The sequence below is a fragment of the Sebastes umbrosus genome, chromosome 2 (genome assembly GCF_015220745.1).
Source record: "Sebastes umbrosus isolate fSebUmb1 chromosome 2, fSebUmb1.pri, whole genome shotgun sequence".
Lineage (NCBI taxonomy): Eukaryota > Metazoa > Chordata > Actinopteri > Perciformes > Sebastidae > Sebastes > Sebastes umbrosus.
Window position 1 is genome coordinate 33088051 of NC_051270.1, and position 22941 is coordinate 33110991.

Below are 22941 nucleotides of genomic sequence, written 5' to 3' on the forward strand. Positions count from 1 at the left end.
GACTGATGCTTGCGTTTCCTTGTGTGGTAATGTGATATTTATATGCTGAAAGCCTTCCTGCCAGCATGCCACACACACACACACACACGTACACACATACACACTCACAGGATATATTGGATGCATTCCAAAGGAAGGTAAGTCAGGCAATGCTATTTTTTTCTTCCCCCTAACATTGCGTGAATCCATAGTGGTGGCTGCTCCCCTCCCCCTCCATCATTCCATCTTCATATTTTCCCCCACTTTCCCTCTAACAGTATGTTTTACAGGTCAGGGCTGTGAAATTGTATGTGTTCGTGGAGAAGTCAGATTACGCTCAGTGAACAGACATGCACACTTGCATGCAACTATGCATCGTTCTCTCTCGCTTTCTCTCTGCTGTCTCTTTCTGTGCAACCCTCAGTCACACACACTCACATTCCTCCCCTTCCTCCCTTTTCCTTGCTGGGCAGTTTGCCATGACAGAGAGGTCAGACATCATGTGATTCTGCAGTGGTGTGTAGAATGCATTCAGCCCAGAGTCCCCAGGCTCTGGATGACAACCAACCAAACCTCAGTCACAGGTTTTCAACAGCATGAAAAATACATAGAACCATCTGCCAGACTTGAAATGGTCTGCTACACTGTTTAGAATTTCACTGCTGTCCTTAAACCACTTCATTGAATGTCACACAGTTCCTGCTGTTGAGGGAACTGTCAGTGAAGCCCCCCTTTATTATCGCTCCTCCATTTTGTTCTGCTCATTTACCAGGACTTGTTCCTCTCGCTGTATGCTGATCACAGGAACTTGTGGCAAAGATAAAGGCAACATGAGTAATTTCAGACAACTTCCTTTGATGGTCTGAAAGACAGCAGTGTTGATGAAAATAAGTCAGAATCAAAGAGAGGTAGCTGAATACCAAGCTGTATGAAGTGTTAGGCTGAATGCTAAACAGGTTCAAATTCTTCTCTCTTTATTCCTTGAAAATGATGTGATCGTTGTTGCTCTTTTAAATCAGACCTCTTCAACGTAGGACTTATTTCTAAGCTGTAAATTGTGTTTTGTCTCTTTTCTGAACTGGTAAAATGTCATAGTCATTATGTAGTCATTACTCCAGTACAGCCCTTTAGAGCATAAACAGGAAAGCCTGCAAGGAACTATAATATAATATTATATATATATATATATATAATATAATATATATATAATTTAATATTATAGTTTTGACCAATATTATCATCTGTAGCAGAATGACAAGATATGAAACTTTTTGAGTTAACCAGTTCTTGTTTTGCAATTGGTGGATTGAAAATAAGACAATCTAAATAACAAAAAATAAATAAATACTTTTGTTTTCTTACCAGGAAAACTCATTGGTTTATAGTCATGAAGACAAATTCTATATTCTTCATTTTGTTAATTATAATGTATTCAAGATTTAGGGTAGCATTTACCAAATATTACCTGTTATGTGGCTAAAATTGCAGTAAAATTATTACTGGTAGTAAGTAACCATAGACTGTATATAAGAAGTGGACGTAGTCACCGTGACGTCACCCACTGGCATTTTGGCCGTTGTCACCTTCGCTTTTGGCCGTTGCCATCTTGGTTATTTCCAACTAAACATGACACGAGAGGGTGGAGCTAAGTACAACCAAATGCTGAATAAGACATTTTTAGGGCGACCAAAAAGGTTATAATTAACTTTAATGAACTGAAAACACACTGAAAGGGTTAAAGTTTGAAGAAAAACACGGACAACTCCCAGACCGGACAACGCCGTGGTAGCGACCTGTCAATTACAAGGCAGCCACGCCCTAAAGCATACCCTGCTTTATGGTCTATTTGACTGTAAATGGGACCATAATTTACTAAATGAACATCATGCTGTATTGAAGCCGACTTGAAACTAGAAATTGAGACCATAAACTCATGTTTACAATGTTTACTGAGGTAATAAATAAAGAAATAAATACAATCAGACTTCTTTTTGCAACCAGAGGAGTCGCCCCCTGATGGCTATTAGAAAGAATGCAAGTTTAAGGCACTTCCACATTGGCTTCACTTTTCAGACCCGGAGTAGCCCAATGTAATAACGGATTTTGCAATACTCATATTAGTATTTAGATGGATGAACTTCCAAAGGCTTTTATTCTACCGCAATATATACCACATATAAAAGAACTAGAACAGATTCACAAGATAAATAAATGTATCTCCATCCCAATTATTCCTTTGGAGTTTTGGTCTCTGTTGACTTTGTTTATTATAAAAATACCTTTTTTCTTTATATTTACCTGTGAGACCTCATTCACACGTTCCTAGCGCGCTGTATAGTGAGCTTTTCCGCTAACACATTTTATGCAATGGTGGATATAGCATAAACGGAAGAAACACCTTCCAAATAGTACTAAATATACTGAGGGAGGGTAGTAAAGAGAATCAAAGGAATTAACTAAAGCCAATGGACTGGAACCATTTCAGAGCAAACTTTAAAAGCCTGTTATTTTGTGGTTAAAGTATGTTTAGCTGTTGCTGTTTTTGAATAGGTATTTTAGCAATTCCTTTATATCCCAGCAGATGTTACTTGAACAGCCTTTTTGATTTTAGTTTATGGCCTAGTCGTCTGTTTCTCAGTTTGTGTTCTCTTTGAAATAATGGCCCTGGCTGTGTTAAACAATGTTTGCATAAAACAGGAAAAACGAGACCTCTGTAGATTTTAATGTTGTGATCTATTTAGTGCCTTGCCACCGGCAAACTCCAACCCCCCACAATAAGCTTTAATGAAGCGTAGAATCAATATGTTTGACATTTATCTCCCATCTCCACATCTGGTGTTTGTTGTTGATGCCCCAAAATGGCTCCTCATGAGGCTAAGTGTCTGTGCCAGTTTTCTGGTTTGGAATGAGGAAACGAATGAAGGTTGTGTGGCGCAGTCAGTAAGTACTTTGCACAAAGTCAGTTGGCGAATGTGTTTCCCTGCTATGGTGTTATCAGGAATTGGATAAGCTCTCAATTTAATCATTATTCTTTACGCCTGTTCCCATCCAAATGCGAGGACAGACATTACTTCACTCATTACGTCGAGCTGATTTTGAGTGTTTTTGCCAGCATTCCCCAGGCATGCCTAAGCAATTGCTTTATGTCACACATGCCTGTGTGTGTTCATTTGAGAAGAGATCTTTATCCAGCCAAGCCCCGACCCAGCAGCAGTATAACCACAAGTATCTCTCCTAGAGAGGGAGAACTAGAGAGACAGAGAGCGAGAGACTCTCTGCCACTGCAGGGTCAGAGATTACAAACTCAATTGTACTCTGCTGGATGACATGTCTGCTCAGCAACTTCCTGCTAGCGACATCAGAGGGGAGGAAAGTGGAGAAAAAGGGGGAGGCGAGGGAGGACGTCCAGGCTTCCAACGCCATTAATCTTTCTTTCTTTGTGTGCAGCAAACTAAATAAAAATTGCCCATCAAGCCAGTGAGTCTGACTTCCTCCCAGGATGTAATCACTGGAAAAAAAGAAAGGAAGAATTTAAACTGAATAACAAAATACAACCCGTGCATGAATTTGAAATGAGTATCTTTAATCCTTATTTGTCTTTACTCTTTAGTTTGTATAATTTCAGTGCCTGTTCCCCTCTGATATTTAATATTTTTATATTCTAAATAATAGAGATAATCCAATCATGCTTATTAGGGTCGATATAATCTCTATTAACAGATTCTGCATTCACATGTAGAATCTGTAGGCAACGGCACACGATTTTGGTATCGGAAACATTCTGGTTTCTGTTTGTAGTCCGAGTAGTATTGACCAATCATGTTCAAGCAGGTTTTGGTTGAATGCAGGTAAACAGTCCGCGTGGAGACCAAAAGAGACGGAACGCATTGGCCAAAATACAATCTTGGAACCCACCAGCTATCTTTTTGGGATTGTTGATGTTCCACACAGTTTTGCTTTAGCTGGCCCTCAAAGTTAGCTCAAATGCTGTAGGCAAAGGCTTATATTACAAAAAAAATTTAATATCTCCTGAACGCTTTGTGCTATTGGTACCACATTTGGTGGACATGTATAGATATGATGTTTGAGTGACCATGACAAATTTGGTGCCATTTGACCAATGCATGGTGCTGTAGCAGCATCTAACTTTAAAGGAAGGAACCTCTGTCTGTCTGTCTATGTATGACTGTTGTTTGCATATCTTGAGAACCGTTCATCCAGTGACCACACTTGGCGGGTGCAAACGGCCATACCGCAGTTCTAATCAACGTTGCAAGCAGCACTTCTGGGGGATGTTCCCGGATGGGCATGCGCTCAAAATGGGCACTACTGTTAGAAATGCCGCAACAAATTTAAAGTGAATTAGGAGCATTTTCATCAGCTGGGAAAGTAAAGTGTCTACCTGAGTATAAGGTTCAATGGAAAAAAAAAAACATGGAAACAAAGAGCGTGGCTGTCAATCTGCTGTTGAACAGGTTTTTCCGCTTCAGCTCATATGAGACCATATTTCTTGCTTTCCGAAGCAAGATGATGACAGAGAGGTGCTGATAGCGGCTCTCTTTATTTATAGCGGAGAGTCCGTGCAGCAGTGCGTTTGTCAGATCATTCACAGACAGCCCTGTGCTGCCTAATTTCAGTATGTTTTAACCCAGATTAGAATTGTTGTTCAATGTTATCTGACCAAACAGACGATCTGTCTTGTAATATTTACTATGTCATTATTCATTTGATAAGCCCATTTCCATTGCCTATTAGTGGCGTAATTCTTTATTGATCGTTTAAATTGTTTGGATGGAAACAACAAGCTTTTTAAAGGTGCTGTGAGGAACTTTTAATTCAATTTAATACTGATGCCTCTATATGACCTACATGAGCAAACGGCGAGAATATTGTCTATTTCTAAATAGTTTTACTTAATGCTTTTAATCTGTACCACTGCGGGAAATCAGACAAAATCATGGAGGTTCACCAGAAACCCCTTCAGCTCAGACTCTAGTGGAGCCTTCGGCAGCAAACCGGCACACTGTGGACAGACCCAGGTATTTACATCAAGAAGCTTTTCTGTAAGTGTAACCAGCAGTAGAATAGGAAAAAAATTTAAATTCATGAGACTGGCAACAAGTTTCTCCATTCATCTGTTTTGTGACCACATTAATGGGATCTTTTAAGAGGTTGAGTCCACAAGCTGCCAGCTAGGTGCTGCCAGCTGTTGTCGTGGGCATCAAGTGTTGCCAGTGCCTTTTATAAATGATCTGACTTGGAAATCAGTAACAAACACAGGCAGAGAGAAACCAGATTTTAATCAAATCTTATAACCAAAGGAAAGTTTTCCCTCTAATGTTTCATTTTGTAATTCAAAGTACCAGATGTGTGTATTGAAAACCGCTATTTGACCTGTTGTTCTCATAAGAAAATCACATTGCTTTTGGCTGACTGTCGTGACAGATGTGTTCATATCCCGTATCTTGGGTTCAGGATCTTTGTCCATTAAAACAGTGACATGTAGTCATACACAACGTTGAGCTGAATGTTGTTGTTTGTCTAGTGTATGAGTCCCATTAGTCTCACTCAGTAAATGTCTTAATTAGGGGATTGTGCCTGCTATGAGCTGCTGTTGATGTAAATGGCAGGAGGAGTGTGATCATTATTTTCAATGAGGCTCCGGTGAGATGTGCTGAGGGAAGCAGGGAATTCACAGTCTGCCCCATATACACCAGGTACCTGCTTGTGATCAAGCAGAATTAACATCAAATATGATATGCTTTTTCCTTTGTGTAGTGATGTCTCGCTGACGTGTCTTTGCCTTCATGCTCAACTCTTTTGGGCCAGCTTTCAACTTTAGAGCTGAAGGGTGAAACTACAGAAAGTGTCTGAGTACCCACAGACACGCTATCTTACCTCAGAATGGATTATTTCAAAAGTGGCTCACTCTTTTAATAAGAGTACAATCCAAATACAGAAAATGTACATGCAGTTCACTTGAATGTCACAATGAAACTCTCAAACTCGATCACACCATTAGTCATATGACATAACTTACTAGAATTACCGCCTCGTGGTTGTATGCCTCCGCCAACCAGTCAAGTTGCAGTTTACATACATGTCTGTCCAAAATGTCATCATTTCATAATTTTATCTTATTAGATATTTGTGTGAAATTGTCATAATTAGCATATGAATTCTTAAGTTATGGCCAAAAACGTGTTTTGTGCGGTCACAGTGATCGTTGACCACCAAATCTAATCAGTTTATCCTTGAGTCTAAGTGGACGTTTGTGCCAAATTTGAAGAGATTACCTCAAGGAGTTCCTGGGATATTACGTTCACAATAATGGGATGGATGTGAGGTCACAGAGGCCTTGACCTTTGACCTTTGACCACCAAAAGCTAATCAGTTCATCCTTGAGTCCTAGTGGACTTTTGTGCCAAATTTGAAGAAATTCCCTCCTGGCGTTCCTGAGATATCGCGTTCACAAGAATGGACTGTACACCTCAAAAACATAATTCTTCCGGCCACAGCTGTCGCCGGCGCAGAGACATAAAAAGGATGTAGCATTGTTCTACGGGACTCCATTTCATAGGTAGACAAAATCACAGCTGATTAAAAAAACTGACTGACTTGCAGTTATGTGTGATTTCCTGTAAAAGAGGCACCAAAGTTTCAGCATGTGAGAGTATTGTTGTTGATATCTTCTGGTATAGATACAGTAACTGCATGAAAAAAGAATGCTGCGTAGGGACACGTTTTCTAGTTTTTACAGATGAATTAAAAGCTAGAAATCCATTTTACTAGCTAATAGTTTCCTAATCAAGCAGCAACAAGTATCATATAAACATATATCTAGATTTAACATACTATGCTATTGAGTCATTCATTAAAATGGGTATCGAGAATCGATAAGGAATTTGCAGTCTTACTCCCTTCGCTGCCAGCTTCCACTATTTCATTCCTTTGCCATATTTAGTGAAAGTACTTGAAGCACATAGTGCACAAGCTCTTTTGCTATGGTCCACTGGGCAATTTGCCATCCAATGCTTTGGCAGGCTCCGTGTGTGAAGTAGAGTATTGATTTACATGCAACATCATTTTCTCTCCCTCTCAAATTTCTGGTGGTCACTGAAGCGAGAATAAGATTCAGCATAATTACTTGAATAATGCTGGCACTTCACATATCTTTAAACTGTATACGTTGCCAGTGCTCGGTGTTTAAAAAAATATAGGCATGATATTAACTCAGATTAACTGTATCCTTGGTCATGCCGTGCCATTTAAATTAAAAGCCTGACCTGTTTCGTCATTCACTTTGAGTCCGGACGTCACTGTAATAATATTGGACTTGCCCTAAAGCAACTGAGTCATCCTCTCCTCTTAACACAAGTTCAAATAGACTGCGTGAGAAGCTACCTAGTGTTTAACAGACAGTTGGACAAGACAAAACAATAAGCACATCTTTATCATCTCTTGCAGGTTTTTATACAAACGTTTGTGTAGAAAAATATGATGTAATGTAAGAAAAAGATGATTTTAGAAGTTGGTATATATGGAGAGAACCATGTAGTTGCAACACAACCACAATAATGGGCAAAAAGTATTTATAAAAGGATTTTTACTAGTCTTCCAAGAGAAATAATGTTTGATATTTTATAAAGTATAACCAGTATTAGTGCTCATGTTTCAATTGACTGTTCGCTAAAGCGATTGTCCAATCATATGTTTGCAATTGTAACCAGGCACGGCAGGCCTGTCAAGCTTCGTATTTCTTCACATGCCGAAGCGGTCTGAATGGGGCTGTAGTGGAAATACAATACAACTACTGCTCCTTAGTTACCGCTGCTATACTCATCTTCGCATGGCACATATGCACTTTACAAGGTGGCAGATTTACTACTCGATATTCAAAGTCATTTTTAAAACAACGGGTCCTTGATTTCAGAGGCAGAAAAAAGCAGCTTCTCATTTCTAGCCGGCGACCTCCAAATTTTTTTATTTTATCAGCTAGCTAGCTAGTTAAAGGTTAACTTTGGCATTTGTCAACCTGGGCCCTATTTCCCCATGTTTTTGTATCTAAGTGACACCAATTTTTGAAATTGGTCCAGTATTGAACGAGTACGCTGCAGACGCTAAACATGCTGCAATGTAATCCTTCGGTGCAGTTGCGTAAATGTACGTCCACTGAAAGTGCTTGTTTTTGCCACTGACAGGCTCAGATTGTTGTAATAAATGTCTGACAACATTATGGTAAGGATCCTACAGAGAAATAAGATGTTTTTCTTTTGCTTGATTCGATCTGTTTGTTATTGAGTCCAAGTCCCGCTCAAGGAGAAGTCTCGTTCTGAAATCTTGTGTCGCATCCACATTCTCAAAAACAGCTTAATATTCAACCATGACATTGAAAATCTTTAAGATAACACTAGGCAACACCTTCTGTACTCCAACACAACAAACTCTGACAACACCGGCACTCCTCTCTCCAACTGTCACTCACATTTCCACCGTCTTCCGGCAACAAGTCACATGACACAATAACAAACAAAAAGTGAAAGGTATTTCTCCGTAGGCTCCTCTCCGTAATGTTGTCAGACACTTATAGTAACAATCTGAGCCTGTCGGTGGCAAAAACAAGCATTTTGATTGGACGTACGATGACGGTGAGGAATTGCCACCAGCGATTACATTGCAGCGATTTATAAAAACATGGGAAAATAGATTGAAAAATACCAAAGCTATCTTTTAACTAACTATCTAGCCACAGCTGATAAAATTTCAGAATTCGCCGGTTAGAAATGAGAAGCTGTTTTTTTCTGCCTCTGTCTGAAATCGAGGACCAGTTGTTTCAAAAATTACTTAGAATTTCAACTAGTAAATCCGCCACTCTATCATTTTAATATGCGTATGTGCCACTCGAAGACGGAAACAGACGGGCATAACAGCGGTAACTAAGAGGTGGTTGTCTAATTTTATTCCAATGAAGGTCTTCATTGTTCAGAGTCTAAGACAGTTCAGGGCTGTATTAGTGTAAGGAACATTCAAGTATACATGTAATCTTTCAATTGTATAACCTACAACATATTTGATCTCACTTGCAAAACCTGTAACAGTATAAATAGAAGAGGACTTGTCGAGAGCTCTTCTTATTCAACACCTTGTGTTTAACAGTTCACTGTGTTCCCCTTGGAACGCATCAGTCGGATCATCTTATCTATTGTAGCACTAACCCATGGGCTTAGAGAAACCTAAAACTGGCCTTTGATAAGAATCAAGGGACAGCCTTTCCGTCTGTGCTCCTTTTCTCAGACGGCGCTCATTGCCAGCCTCCAGAGAAGGAGGGAAGAGACAGTTATTTCCCACAGCGGCTGAGTGAACACAGATGGGAGGGCTGTACCCCAGTGTCAGAATATCAAAGCAAATATTCACCTTAAGAGACAGACACGTTCATAAACTCCCCGGTCCTTCTCAATTTCCACTTTATGAAATCAAATGCCCACTGTGAAGTGGTTTGTTACCTTACTTAAAACACGAGCCTTTTTTTGCTGACAGCACCTGTGTTAAGGAGAGCTGGATTTGTGGCACCGATAAAAGGAGATTGCGGTGGAAAATAAGAAGTTTTAATGCCTCAGATTCCCTGGAATTTTTCTTTGAAGTCGAGGTTTGAAAGCAGACATGGTAATTGTCTCCAGTGTGTGTTTTGTAACGGAAACTACTAAGTAGACGGTTTGACTGTGAATTTTCTGTAAATGCACTGTAGGTGTCTGATACTTCAACTCAAGTATGACAAGAACATCTACCTATTTTTTCATGTTTGGGATTTATCACTTCTGTTATTAAACATTGCATAATATTTTTCTCACCATGTCAGTGTTTTAGAAAGTGTCGTTTTTTTTCAAAATGCCATTTTCCGCTGCATTTTTTCCGTTTTGTGAGAGTCCTGCAGTCGTCAAACAGAAGCTTAACTGTGAGTACAAGAGAGAAACCCTTTTCCTTGGAAAGTTCCAGCAGTTAGCTTGTTGAATCTAAAAAAAAACAAAACGTGACTGTTGTGAGGCAGTCTTGTTTTCGTCTTGCCCGAGGGCCACTGCAGGAGGTGAAGTCATAAACATGGCTGGGAAAGTGGAACTGAGCTAAGTGAGGAAGTCTGTGTGAATCTCCCTGCGAAAACACATGACTTCACTACACCTGTCAGCACTAGCGCTAGCTAAAAGGCTAATGTGTTGACTTCTCTTTACTTACTTTTTTTTTTGCAGAGCTGAATTGTTATGCTCATGAAGCAGGGGAGTCGCAAAATTAATTTAATACTTCTTGCTCCTCGGTCTTCCAGGGAATTTTAATAGTGGGATGGCGGGCTGGTGGCAGCTTGAAGTCATTTACAACAAGCCTGAATTGCTGACATGCAGAGCTGTTTCTTGAACTAAACACCACATTACAAATACACCAAAGCATCCTACTTGATATCAGTAATTCCTGCAGAGATTCATCACTTGGTAGTTAATGTTATTGTCACATTGCTGTGATGGTTTGATTAAAAAAAGACTGTAATTTATCTCAAAGTACAAACTTACAGATGTAGCTTTGTACTTTGAGATTAATTACAGAGTTACATATGTTGTAACTTTACTTTTTTTCAGTGGGAAATGTGTGAATTGACCTTTTAGTTGTACTGAAACAGGGAGCATTTTCAAGGCAAAGGAAATATGTAGGGGTTTTTTTTCGCAGTTGAGCTGACTGTCTCGGTGGCAGTAACTGGAAAATCGTGGCCCTGGTGCTGAGCTCCTAATAATGAGACATGTCTCTCGTTGTGTTGAGGGTATTAATAATGTAGAAATTCAGGAGCCAGTGTTGGACACTCCTAGATAATTAATGTTCACTCTCCAAACTTGACACCAGTTGATTCTGTAGGTGAAGGAGTATGTTCAATTTTTAATCATCACCTTGCAACTCGGTGTGCCTGAGCTCCAAAGAAAGGGACAAAGTGAGTCACGCTAGCTGGCTGTTTAGAGGGATCAGGTTGGCATTGCTTTGGGTTATAATGTCACACGGCACCAGTGTGATCCAAAGCGTGTGTGTCCATACTGGCGGAGGCTACATGTGTTTGCTCCGCTTGCTTCCAGTTTTAAAGGGCTTGTAAAAGGTGTCTGAGAATGCGTTGGGCATGTGATGGTTCCTGTAGCTAAAGATAAAAACTTGATGTACAGTCATTAATCGCAGTTAGGTTATTTTAGATTGCAATTAATAAATGGGTACTTGTAACATCACTAGATGTATAAAAGCGAAGGATGTCTAACTCCTCCTATATTTTCATTATAGATTATTCTGCCAGTTATCTTTCTCGATTAATCAACTAATTATTGGTCTATACGTGTCAGACAATGACTAAAGCCCAAAGTGACTTTTTAAAATTTCATGTATCGTCCAACCAATGGGCGATGGGGGAAATATCGATACAGCATAGCATCGTGATATTTTGCATGGCAATATTGTATTGATACATGGTCATCAAGTATTGATCTTTTATTATATAAACTATTAACCACTTAACAATCCGACCTCCGCTATTCTGTTTTTCAAAGGTTGTAGCTCAGTATTAAAGCTACAGTGAGGATACTGGTATCATATGAAACTAGAAAAACCTAAAGAATTGATTGGTACCAACTGTATCATGTTAGCTTGTCAGGAAAAACATTACACTCCAAAATTACACTCAATTTTGGTGAAGAAAAAGTGGCTTGGCCATTTTCAAAAGGGTCCCTTGACCTCTGACCTCAAGATATGTGAATGAAAACTCTGAGCTGAACAGAGTGAAAACTGTATTTTATTAGATAAAACAGATGTTGACAAACTGCATAATTTGCAGTGGAAAAAAGGTAATAAATCAGAATATATCTTATCGCAATACTCAGCATATTGCAAAATGTTTAAAATTGCAATAGGATCGTATTGTGACTTAAGTATCGTGATGATATTGTATTGCGGGGCCTCTAGTGATTCCCAGCCCTACCAACCAATAACATAAAACTCACAGATATTTAATTTGCTATCACATAAGACAAAGAAAAGCAGCTCAGAATTGAGAAGCTGAAACTAGGGAATGATTGGCCATGGTAAATGTAATTTTGCTTGAAAAATGATTATCACAATAGTTGCAGATAAATGTTCTGACTATCGACTAATTGATTGATTGACTAATTGTTTCAGCTCTAGTTAGGACTGAATAATTAATTTGTCAAGTTGAGATAGTATGCGCTCTGTACAACAGGCATTTTAAGCATGAGCAGAGAAGTTATTATTATTATTGTTAAAACACAAATCACTTGATTTGGACTTAAAATGACGTCCTTGCATTTCTTTGGCAGATTATACAAAGATAATATGATTTCTATTAATGCAAAAAGATTCCAGTTAATAAAACAAATAACCGAAATATTGATTAATCCAAAGATTAAGATACATGCATACATGATGTCCTTGTTTTCCAGGAAAGGGTAAACGTGGCTGAGAAACGAAACACAATGTTCAACTGAAGTCTAAACGGCGAATGAAATCAATTATGCTTCTGGCTACATTTACATGCATGGTGTAATTTGGCTGTTTGCCACACTCCACTAGAGATCCTGTTTAAACTGTTTACATGATCCGTTGATACCTTGCAGTCGAGTCTCTTTGTTACCATGAATAAACCAGTTGAAAAAATATTTCTATCCACCTGAGCTGTTCTTTAAATATCTATTGAGTTATCGCAGCCGTTTTTGTCCTCGCAATATCATCTCTAACACACGGATAAACAAAGATGAGCACATTGGTTTGACTAAATATTGTATCAATAAGCCTGTGCAAGTCTGAGGTCGGAAAGATCTGAAACCAAAAGTGGCTTTTTAGTCCAAATAAGATGTGTTGTTTTAACTAAGTTTCATTGAATTCACAAATAAAAGCTGGTACTGAAATGTTAAAATAAGTAAAGACCAAGGGAAGAGAAGTAAAATACAACATGTGTGGTACATGTACTGTAATGTCTGGCATAATAAATTCTGCCCAATTTACATTTTTACGCCACGGCTGCCATCAGTACAACACAGTCAAGCGATATTCTTGTTACTCGTTTTCCCTTTTAAACAGAAAACGCTGTTCTCACTCACTGTTCCACCGTTTCATTCATTCTGATCAACTCTACTTTGCCGCCTTTCATGATGTTAAGCTGCTCTCAATGAAACTCAACACTTCCTGCAGATGTTTCACAGTAAATGTGACGTGAAAAGATTATTTCTCCTGAACTGCTGGAAGGTTTTTAACGTGAAGCAGATGGAGGAATGAGTTTGCGTTACAGCATTAAACAGCAGATGGGAGGAAATCAGAAAACGGGGAGGATTCTAACCAAAATACGATCAAACGCAGACATAAAACGGGGAATTAGAAATAAAGACGTGCCTGTCATAATATCCTTTCTCGAATAAATTAACAATTTGCGGTGTAACGTTTATGCTTGCGGACCCAAATTGGGGCTCATAAAGTGCACAAATTGGTTATTTTCCGTCAAAAAATAACGAAGATGATGTGGCAAACATTAACTGTCTAGAGTCACGACTGTCCCATGTATGAGCCGCAACCTGAATATGTCATGATATAGACGCATTTGTCTTAACACAGCACTGTAAAAACTTAAAAAAATTCTGATTTAAACAAAGAAAGATCCATTTAAACGATCAGCAAACAAGACTAATTGATTCATTAACATAATTTCTGGTTTTGAAGGATGTAGTCTGCAGTTAATTTTGTGTTTTTAAATCATGATACACGATATATACATGAACAGTATACATATCTGTTGTCTGCGTGTGCTCTCATCCTGTGCTGTGCAGCCATGGAAAAACAAATAGTACACTTACAGTCGTGCGTGCAAAAAGCTGACTGGCAGTTACAGTACAGCGTTTCCTGAGGGCAGCTGCATTTGTTTGAGGGTTAATGAATGCCAGAAAACAGGCTTGTGTTGTTTGGTGAACACGATAGATTAAAGAACGATTGGCGAACGATTGCTGTTGCGTACAGTTCCCAACAACACCCTTTTCACCTCCCACGTGTAACCCATAGCTCAGAGACAACCCATCTGTTTCTCCAGCAGGGTGAAACCAGCCCTGACAGAACTGGCTAAGCAGTATTTCAAAAGTGTCCTTTTCTGGGAAGACACAGTTGGCTTTGTGTAGTTCCCTATCTATCAAAATCTCTGCCTCTGTGTTCTCTCCCTCACCTTATACCCTTATTATCCGTCTTCTTACCAAATCATATTCCTCATTTTTACTCCATGGTTCTCCCCCCCACACCCCCCGTCTCATTCCCTGCCTCCCTCCCCCCTTGTTCCACCCTCCTCATTTTTAAAAGCCACATGCTCCCAGCCCGTCTGGCTCAGTTGCACCCTGCCAATGAAGGGCTTTTTATTGGGCTGAGATTGAGTGCAGCCAAGCAGGGCCTGGCTAGAGCTGAAGCTGGGGCCAGCCTCTCCGTCCCCCAACCCCCCCACCCCACCCCGACTGCACAGCCCACTCCACATGCCTGTTCTGGTCTGGCCCTGTCGCCCAGAAGGAGATTACTTGTCTCTGCTGCCCTTAATTGCCGACAGCAGCTGAAAAGAGCCGGAGAGAGAGACATTGTAGAGAGAGGAGAGGGAACAGTGTTGGCTTGTCGAGCTGTTACTTGACAAGCTTGGACTCAAAGGTTTGTGTTCCTGCTGTCAAACTCTGGCTCTGTATTAGTTGGTTTTTATTAAGATGGATGTTGTTTTCATCAAATGTTGGTAGGAAACTGGTGGTATTTTGGACTGTACTAAAATAGCACGGTATGTAGAAGGCAGATGATGTTGTTGAGGAAGGAGAGCTGATGAAAGAAAGTCAGCGCATGCTACTTTATTATAAGGATGTGTGGTGGTAAGAGCAATAGGACCACTGTGCCCTCTTACTGCCCTGAGAGCCACTGTTATTTTTCATAGCCAAAGGCTTCCTTCCAGCAGCCTCTGCCCCGCCATCCCGTTTTACTTTTTCCAATGAACTTGTTAATTTCATGTTATTACAGTTGGTTTTATGTTGAATCCCCTCTGGCTTGATCCCAGCAAATTAAATAGTGGGCAGTTTATTGAATTGACGGTCTCTGAAGGAGCTGTGAAGCTGTATGAAGTTTTTCACCTCCTTCTTTTCCCTGTTTAGTATTTTGTATTTAGGTTTTCATTCAGCTTTGCTGTTATTATAATGTGTTGAGTCCTTATTTACGGCACGTTGCATCCTTTACCAGCTTCAGCACTCGGGGTGTAAATCTTTCGGTATCTGACGATTAAATTCAATTTGATTGTCGATTCAAAGCGATTCCCGATTCGGTACATAGGGGTGCTAATTTCAAGATCTACTCCAGTCTGCTGTGCACCAATAAAGGCGGTGTGGCAAATTATAGCATGAAAGCAGAGTAAAGTGTACATGAGATTATGGAGTTTTTATATTTAGAAAAAGTCATATCAACCGATTACAATAATGTAAACACACAAAGGCAACATTGATTCATGATAAACTTGCACAAATAAACTTTTTAATTAAAAGAGTTTTTAGTATTTATCAATTCTCAGTGACTCCAAAAATAACACGTTCAATTCAATTTCATTTCAATTTATTTTTATTTAGCATCAAATCATAACAGAAGTTATCTCAAGACACTTTTCATATAGAGCAGGTCAATACCAAAACCATATTCTAGTTATTCTAGTTATATAGTTCAAGTTATACAAAAAATAAAAATGCTGTTACATAAATAAAATTGGTAGGCTTTGGCTGGCTGCCTTTTTATTTCTCAGAAACTTGCCAATTGTAAACAAAATACCACTGTAAAACTGGTATTTTGTGTGATTTTTCATCTCCCACAATAACGCTTGACACAACTTTGACTCGTAGTTTTACTGTCCATCAGTTGCAATATCTTCTTTTGTAGAAAAAAACAAGATGTAACATGTTAATCAGGGAGCTGTAGAGGTGCTAGGGCTAGCTGTTTCACCCTTTTCCGGTCTTCAGACGGATTAAAGAAACGCATGCGAAAAATACCATCTTGGTGTGCAAAGACCTTCACGCTTAGCTACAAAGCAAACAAGCACATTTCCCAAAATGTCGACCTTTTCCTTTAAGAGAACCAACTGGGTGAATTATACACACAAATTGATCAGCAGTTAACACTAAGGCAGAATTGCACTTTTGTTAAAACACATGACGGATGACTAGATTCATCATGAGTTGGCATGCTGGCAAGGTTGAGGAGTATTTGTATCTATTTCCTGAAATCAGTTTGGAAGCCGGCCATGCAGTAGATGCATTTCTGTGTTGAACACGAGCCAATAAGTCAGTGTTGTTTATGAGCAACTAGAAGCTGCAGAGTCCTTGTCTCGCAATTGTCTGTCTTCTACACTCCAAGTAAATGGCCTGAAGCAACCGACCAGTGATACTCAATTCACACCGAGGCATTTTAATGCACCTGTCACACTATACATACAGCCTCAGATCTCTCCCATGTCAAACACATTGGTCCCTCTACCCAGAATGCCCTAGGGCTGTAATCCAGACCTCTAAGAAACCGGCACACTAAAGACTCAGATCACCTCTAACTGAATTATCAGCCGTAGTGTTTCACGTAATTCCACTCAACAATTTCTTAATTCCCTACCTGTGTTTCTCAACAAGCTCCGCTTTAATTGCATTTGTAAGCAGGTCCACTCTGACTACATTAGATCCTTCCTGATGAATATGGAGGGCTTTAGCAAACCCGCTTGTCACACAACCACAATGTTTCATGCCCTTTTGATTAACATGGAATGGAAACAATTAGGTGGGGGAGGTAGTGAGGCAAAGCAGCACATTCAACAGCTTTAAATGCTAATTAGCTAATGGAGGATGAAAGAGGCAGGCAACTGGCGGGGTTTCACATGAACACACTCAAACTCCGGCTGCAGCCACACGCCTGTTTCATCTGAATTTAGCAAGACCACCACCATTTTGTTTCCTTGAGCACCTCCGACAATACAGCCATCTTGTGAGATTTTTTTTGTAACGATTCTCAAACGAGGCTCAATTCATCTTTTCAAGAAGTGCCTCATCATGTTACTTTACTACCTTTTGAATCATCTCTTATTCACACTTTTAATCGCTACTTTTTAGGTATGACACATTTTCTTCTCGCAGCACTTCTTTAAATGATTTCTCTCAGATCAGAGAAACATCCACGGGAAGTTCAGGATCATTTTTTTGATGTGCTTCTTTCCCGGGGGTGCAGGCATACCACTTACATACAAACACAAGCCCCTTTTCAGACATGAATACGTACAATTTAAATGATGGCTTTTTGCCATTCAGACATAGGTGTGTTTTACATTAATGTTCCTTTCACATCAGTTTAACTTTTCACCATTAACTTAATTAGAGAGCGAATTCTGCTGCCTGTTTTTATAAAGTCTGATATGCACAAGCACTGAATGACAGGAAGTTTAAAGGTGCTAAATACGATATACAGAGCAGCAAACAACTACTTGCTATGTAAAGATATAGAGGAGTAATATCTACCTGAGCAGAGGATGAAGTCGCTCTGTGTGTGTTGTAATCAGTTAGTACATGTGAGCGTGCCCCACTAGCTAGCTCACAGCCGCTGCGCTGCACCGATCTCATACAGAGGTTACAGCTGATAAAGCTGTCCCGACCGACGGCGTCGTCGCAGAAGTGTTTGGCCGTTGTTTGCGCTGTTAGTACCGTTAGCTGCGAGCTGCCGGGTTGCCTTCGCCATGTTGAGAGACGCAATAGAAATGCTCCCAATCCCGTATTTAGCACCTTTAAGTTGGGATGTTTAATTCTTAATATGCACACGTGCTGCATAAACCATTTTTCTGGTAAAGGACAGAGGGTGTCGTATCCTGTAGAGATTGTAAAGCCCCCTGAGGCAAATTTGTGATTTTGGGCTATACAAATGAATTGACTTGACTTGATATTCATTTGGCATGAATGAAATTTGAAAATATGTAGAAGACATGCTGGTATGATTATTACTTTGGTTGTAAGAAGTGTTTTTTTTAACCTCTTCTGCTCTGCAAGGGGAAAAATATTTTTATAGACTGATCTGATATGAGAAGATATTGATATCCACAACAACTTGGCTTCTTAGTTTCTTTAATAGATTTTGTGCCTAAGAGATGATAATTGAGATATTAGATTTATTACAGCGACCTTTGAAGGCAGAACAAGCTGCACATTTCTCTCTCCCGCATTTTAAACTTGAAAATTTGTTAAAATTTAAAAATTCAGACTCGTGCCGTGTTCAAAGTGACCGTGGTCCGACCTAGTAACATTGCCACGCCTTTCCATTTACACAAGACCAAAGTCTGTAACTGTAGTTCCAATCAAATCACTGGTAAATCACAGAATTATATCCGTTTTTGTATAAATCTAACAATGAATGACATTGACTAATAGTTCTTTAAAAGTAATCGCTGTGCACGATGCTAAATCACGCTGGATTAAAGTGTCATTTCTAAGTGCCTAACGTGGACACTTAAATGAAGACTCAATTAGGCTGCTCACCTTAGTAAGCTATTTGAGAAGAGCTGCATGGTCTTAACCGTTCACAGGATCGATCTTTACATTGTAGGTGGAAATGTATGTCCCCTCTGGCTAGTTGATAAAAGAAGGTATTCCTTCTTTCTGTTTGGTCGGAGTAAATTGCTACAGTGGGACTAGTTCCTCAGTTGTTGTGAACTGAAAAGGGATGTATGTATTCGAGTAGAAAGTGATTGTCTGAGGTTATTCTATATTTTCTTACTGTTAACAAAACCCCAAACCAACTCATTGTTTCCCACTAACAAAACATAGATAAAAATCCCACATATAGATTCTTTATTGAATTAAAGCTAAATATTTCTGTAACAGAGGGGTATTTTCATTTTTAACACACATTACTCAAATAGGAGTAAATTGTGCATTTCTTGGGGACTATTTTCAGCTGCGGATTAATACACATTTGCTGCCCTACTGAATATTTATGATGCCAGAACATATGTGGGATTGACTCAAAATAAACTACAGTGCCCATGTTCATCATAATGAAAAAATATGTCAAAGATGTGGCTATATAAGCCTGCAACTGATGATTATTTTCATTATTGATTAATCAGACAATTACTTTTACAATTAACCGCTTAGTCGAAAAAAAAATCTGAAATGACTAAACAATCCCCATCACAAGTTCAAACGTCACGTCTTTTTAATTGTTAATTGTTAAATTGCTTGATTTGTCTGACCAACAGTCAAAAACACGACGATTGATTATCAATTAATCCAAATAGTTGATGATTCATTTTCTGTTGATTGTCTAATTAATTAGTCGACTAATAGTTTCAGCCCTAAAGCTACAGTATATAAGGCTTTAGCTACATAGTCAGCAGTTGGACAGTAAGATAAGTTCATTGTTGGTTTTAAAGGTATCCTGAGGAGCTTTTTACAAGTGTTAGCGCTATGGAGCATTTATTGTTTTTCCCCTGAGTGGGTCCCACATGCATAAGCGTGTGGCAGACGCGATGCACATTCCTGCCAATGCTTTCACACTTGACACAATGGTTTAATGCTGAATGTAAACAGAAACTTTGTTTGTTTACAAGAAAACTCCACATGGCACATTTAATCTTTTTGTGGGATTTGTTGACGATAAGAAAAATACAGATCATTGTTAGCCTCTGTTCCTGGACTCACAAGCTTCTTCTTGTTTAACCCCTGCTAAATCACAGATAGTTTTGTTTGAGGGCCGTCGAGGGATTTTTCCATCTCGGAGAGACAGCATACTTGACTGGGAGATGTAATTTAATTGGAATCACTGTGTCGTTTGGAGGAGGAGGAATCAAGGGGCTCTTTAAGGATCCCTATCACTGTCTAACTTTGAGTGTTTACATATTTTATCACTCATCGGTGTATTACACTCAAGTCGACATGGACTGTAATCTGAAATAAACATCTCTATCATCTCTCCCCAGTTTGTCAGGGACCATACAGATGGGTTGCAGACTCTGTTGATTTCCCTTAAAAGCCCCAAATTTGTCACAACCTCCAGTGCTCCTTTGAGGGAGATAGAGAGACTGTGAATAAGAGACGGGGGGAGAGAGGAAAAAGCATGCTGTCATGAAAAGAGCCGCTTCCTGGCTGGCTAGATGCAATCATGGGCACTATCTGATAGCGCCGGAGGAAATTGGATGAGCTGAGAGCCGTTGGCTGCCAGTGATGGGAAAGATGACTCCTTTGTCACTGTGTCAGTCAATTCCATACTCTCACCTGAGAGACCAATCAATAACACGGGGGGTAGACGGGTACGCTGTGGGCTGCTGTCAATTATGTGCTGTAAAACATCCTTTCCGTCTTAGGGATGATGCATGGCGTGGTATATGGTATGCATAAATATGTCATGGATGTGGTTAAATGGGACGCATTCCTGTAAATCTAGAAGTAGGCTTTTAATAAATTATGACATGGAAGTTAACGATTCTATGTGTAATTGCTAGACGAACACATAAATATTGTACACATGGTCTTAACAGTTTTATTTGTGTGTTTGACAGGGTGTATATCCACTAGAGCTGTCAATCGTTTAAAATATTTAATTGCGATTAATCGCATGATTGTCCATAGTTAATCGTGATTATATAACATGTACCTTAAAGGGAAATTTGTCAAGTATTTACTATTCTTTATCAACAAAGGAGTGGACAGATATGCTGATTTATGCAAATGTAGTATATATATTAATGGAAATTAATTAACAACACAAAACAATGACAAATATTGTCCAGAAACCCTCACAGGTACTGCATTTAGCATAAAAAATATGCTTAAATCATAACATGGCAAACTGCAGCCCAACAGGCAACAACAGCTGTCAGTGTGTCAGTGTGCTGACTTGACTATGATTTGCCCCAAACTGCATGTGATTATCATAAAGTGGGCATGTCTGTAAACGGGAGACTCGTGGGTACACATAGAACCAATTTTCATTCACATATCTTGAGGTCAGAGGTCAAGGGACCCTTTTGAAAATGGCCATGCCAGTTTATCCTTGCCCAAAATGTAGTGCAAGTTTGAAGCATTATTTAACCTCCTTCACAACAAGCTAGCATGACATGGTTGGTACCAATGGATTCCTTAAGTTTTCCAGTTTCATATAATACTAGTATCTTCACTCTAGCTTTAAGACTGAGCCCGTTACAACCTAAAGATCGCACTTGCGTTAATGCGTGTAAAAAGTTAGTGGTGTTAGCGTTACTATCACGTTAACTTTGACAGCCCTAATATCCACATCTGAAAAAATAGTTTGGATGTCTTGGATTTCGGTGCTGGTTGTAATACATTTTGTCTCATCTTTGCTGCCCGCAAGTGGTGCAACTATCTCATTAGCAACCGCATCATTAGCTGTGCAATTATAGTGCATAAAACCCAGAGAGACTCATAACGATCAGTTGCTGTCGGGGCATGTGGTATTACATCAGGCATGGAGGACATTTCACTTGATGTAGGTGCAGAGACGCTCACTGAATTTTTCATTACCGTGATACCGGGCATCATAAGATTTACCATATTCTGAGCACAATGTGGTCATGCTAGTTCTGTGATGCTAAACTGTTCTTTCCTTCCTTCGCCCTCCCCCCCTGCAGCTCCCTGATACCTGTGAGGAGTCTGCTTCCCCATTCGTCTTCATCTGCACCAACCCCCACGAGCTGCTGGTGAAATTCCCCATGAAAGGGAAGCACAAGATCTGTAAGTCCTACTTCTTTCATGTAAGGGGAAGTGAAGTGGATGAAATTAGCCTGAACCCACTAAGGATTTCTTCTTTTTTTTTTTATCAGCCTTCTCCTCTGAATTTGTATGCGCACACACATGCATAAATGGACCTGCAAAAGAGTGATAATGCCAGGCACAGGGTCTGATTACTATATGTTCATTAATAAAACAAAAATTACACGCACAAAGTGTTCTCCCGTCACATGTACAGATCGTCTCTGAGAGCCATCTGTAAAGACGGGATTTTGCTGTCAGGTTGCCTGGGGGACAAGCCAGGCCTGGATGTGCAGTGTTGTTGCTGTATTGTGTGATTTATAATAGGACTCAAACACATTTTCCCTCTGCTGCCATAGCCGCTGCTGCAAAATGATGTACCTGCAAGCTCTTTTGTTAATATTTCAAAACCCTCTAAAGACTTGAGAGGATTGTTTATGCAGCTGTGCCTCTTTCAGATCTTTCCAGATTGATGGAAAAAAGCTTTTTTTGAGAGGCTTAAGGTGAAATGTAGCAGGAGCTGTGTCTTAATACAATGGATATGATGACCGTGTGTCCATTTTTGTGAAAATTAGGAACATTTAAAAAGGTTTTAGAGACAGATCTGACCAGTAAAAAGAAACTTGTTGTATAGGATTTTAGCAGGTCTTTAGAAATGTGTTGAATTTGATACTGATATAGAAGGTTTCAGAAGTCTTTGTCTCCGTTTTAGAGGTGGTCAATATGTTGCACTTTGCTGCTACACGAGATTTGGAGTGAAAACTCAGGCTACTCATGTATTCCTGTACTTTATTTTAAAGTCTTAAATTGTTTATATGCTTCATTCTAACTGGCATTAGCGTGGTCTTGAATAAAAGGCTTGACCTGATGAAACATGCTGACGCATCGTTACAGGCTTGCTGTCGTAAGCACAGATCGCTGTAGGGAAATGTGCACCTACATTATTTAAACCTACAGTAGCTTGCGGTTTTATGAATCAGCAGCTTACTTTCTAGCGGTGGTGAAATAAATATGGCTTTGTTGAACTTGCCCATAGTAAATTGTTAACCATTAATAGACTTTATGATTCGTTTTTACAGTACCTGCAGCCTGTTTCAGGCTCAAACTTTCCCCAAAGGGACAAATACTGAACCTTACGGATTTGTTTTCTGAAAAA

General features: G+C 39.5%; 1 protein-coding gene across 1 annotated transcript in view; it reads left to right on the forward strand.

Moving 5' to 3' along the window:
- trip4 (thyroid hormone receptor interactor 4) overlaps window positions 1-22941 on the forward strand; it is a 95737-nt gene that overhangs the window by 13648 nt on the left and 59148 nt on the right. Inside the window, exon 12 of the mRNA XM_037793299.1 lies at window positions 21665-21767. Coding sequence (XP_037649227.1) covers window positions 21665-21767 — 103 coding nt within the window. The remainder of the gene's footprint in view (window positions 1-21664; window positions 21768-22941) is intronic.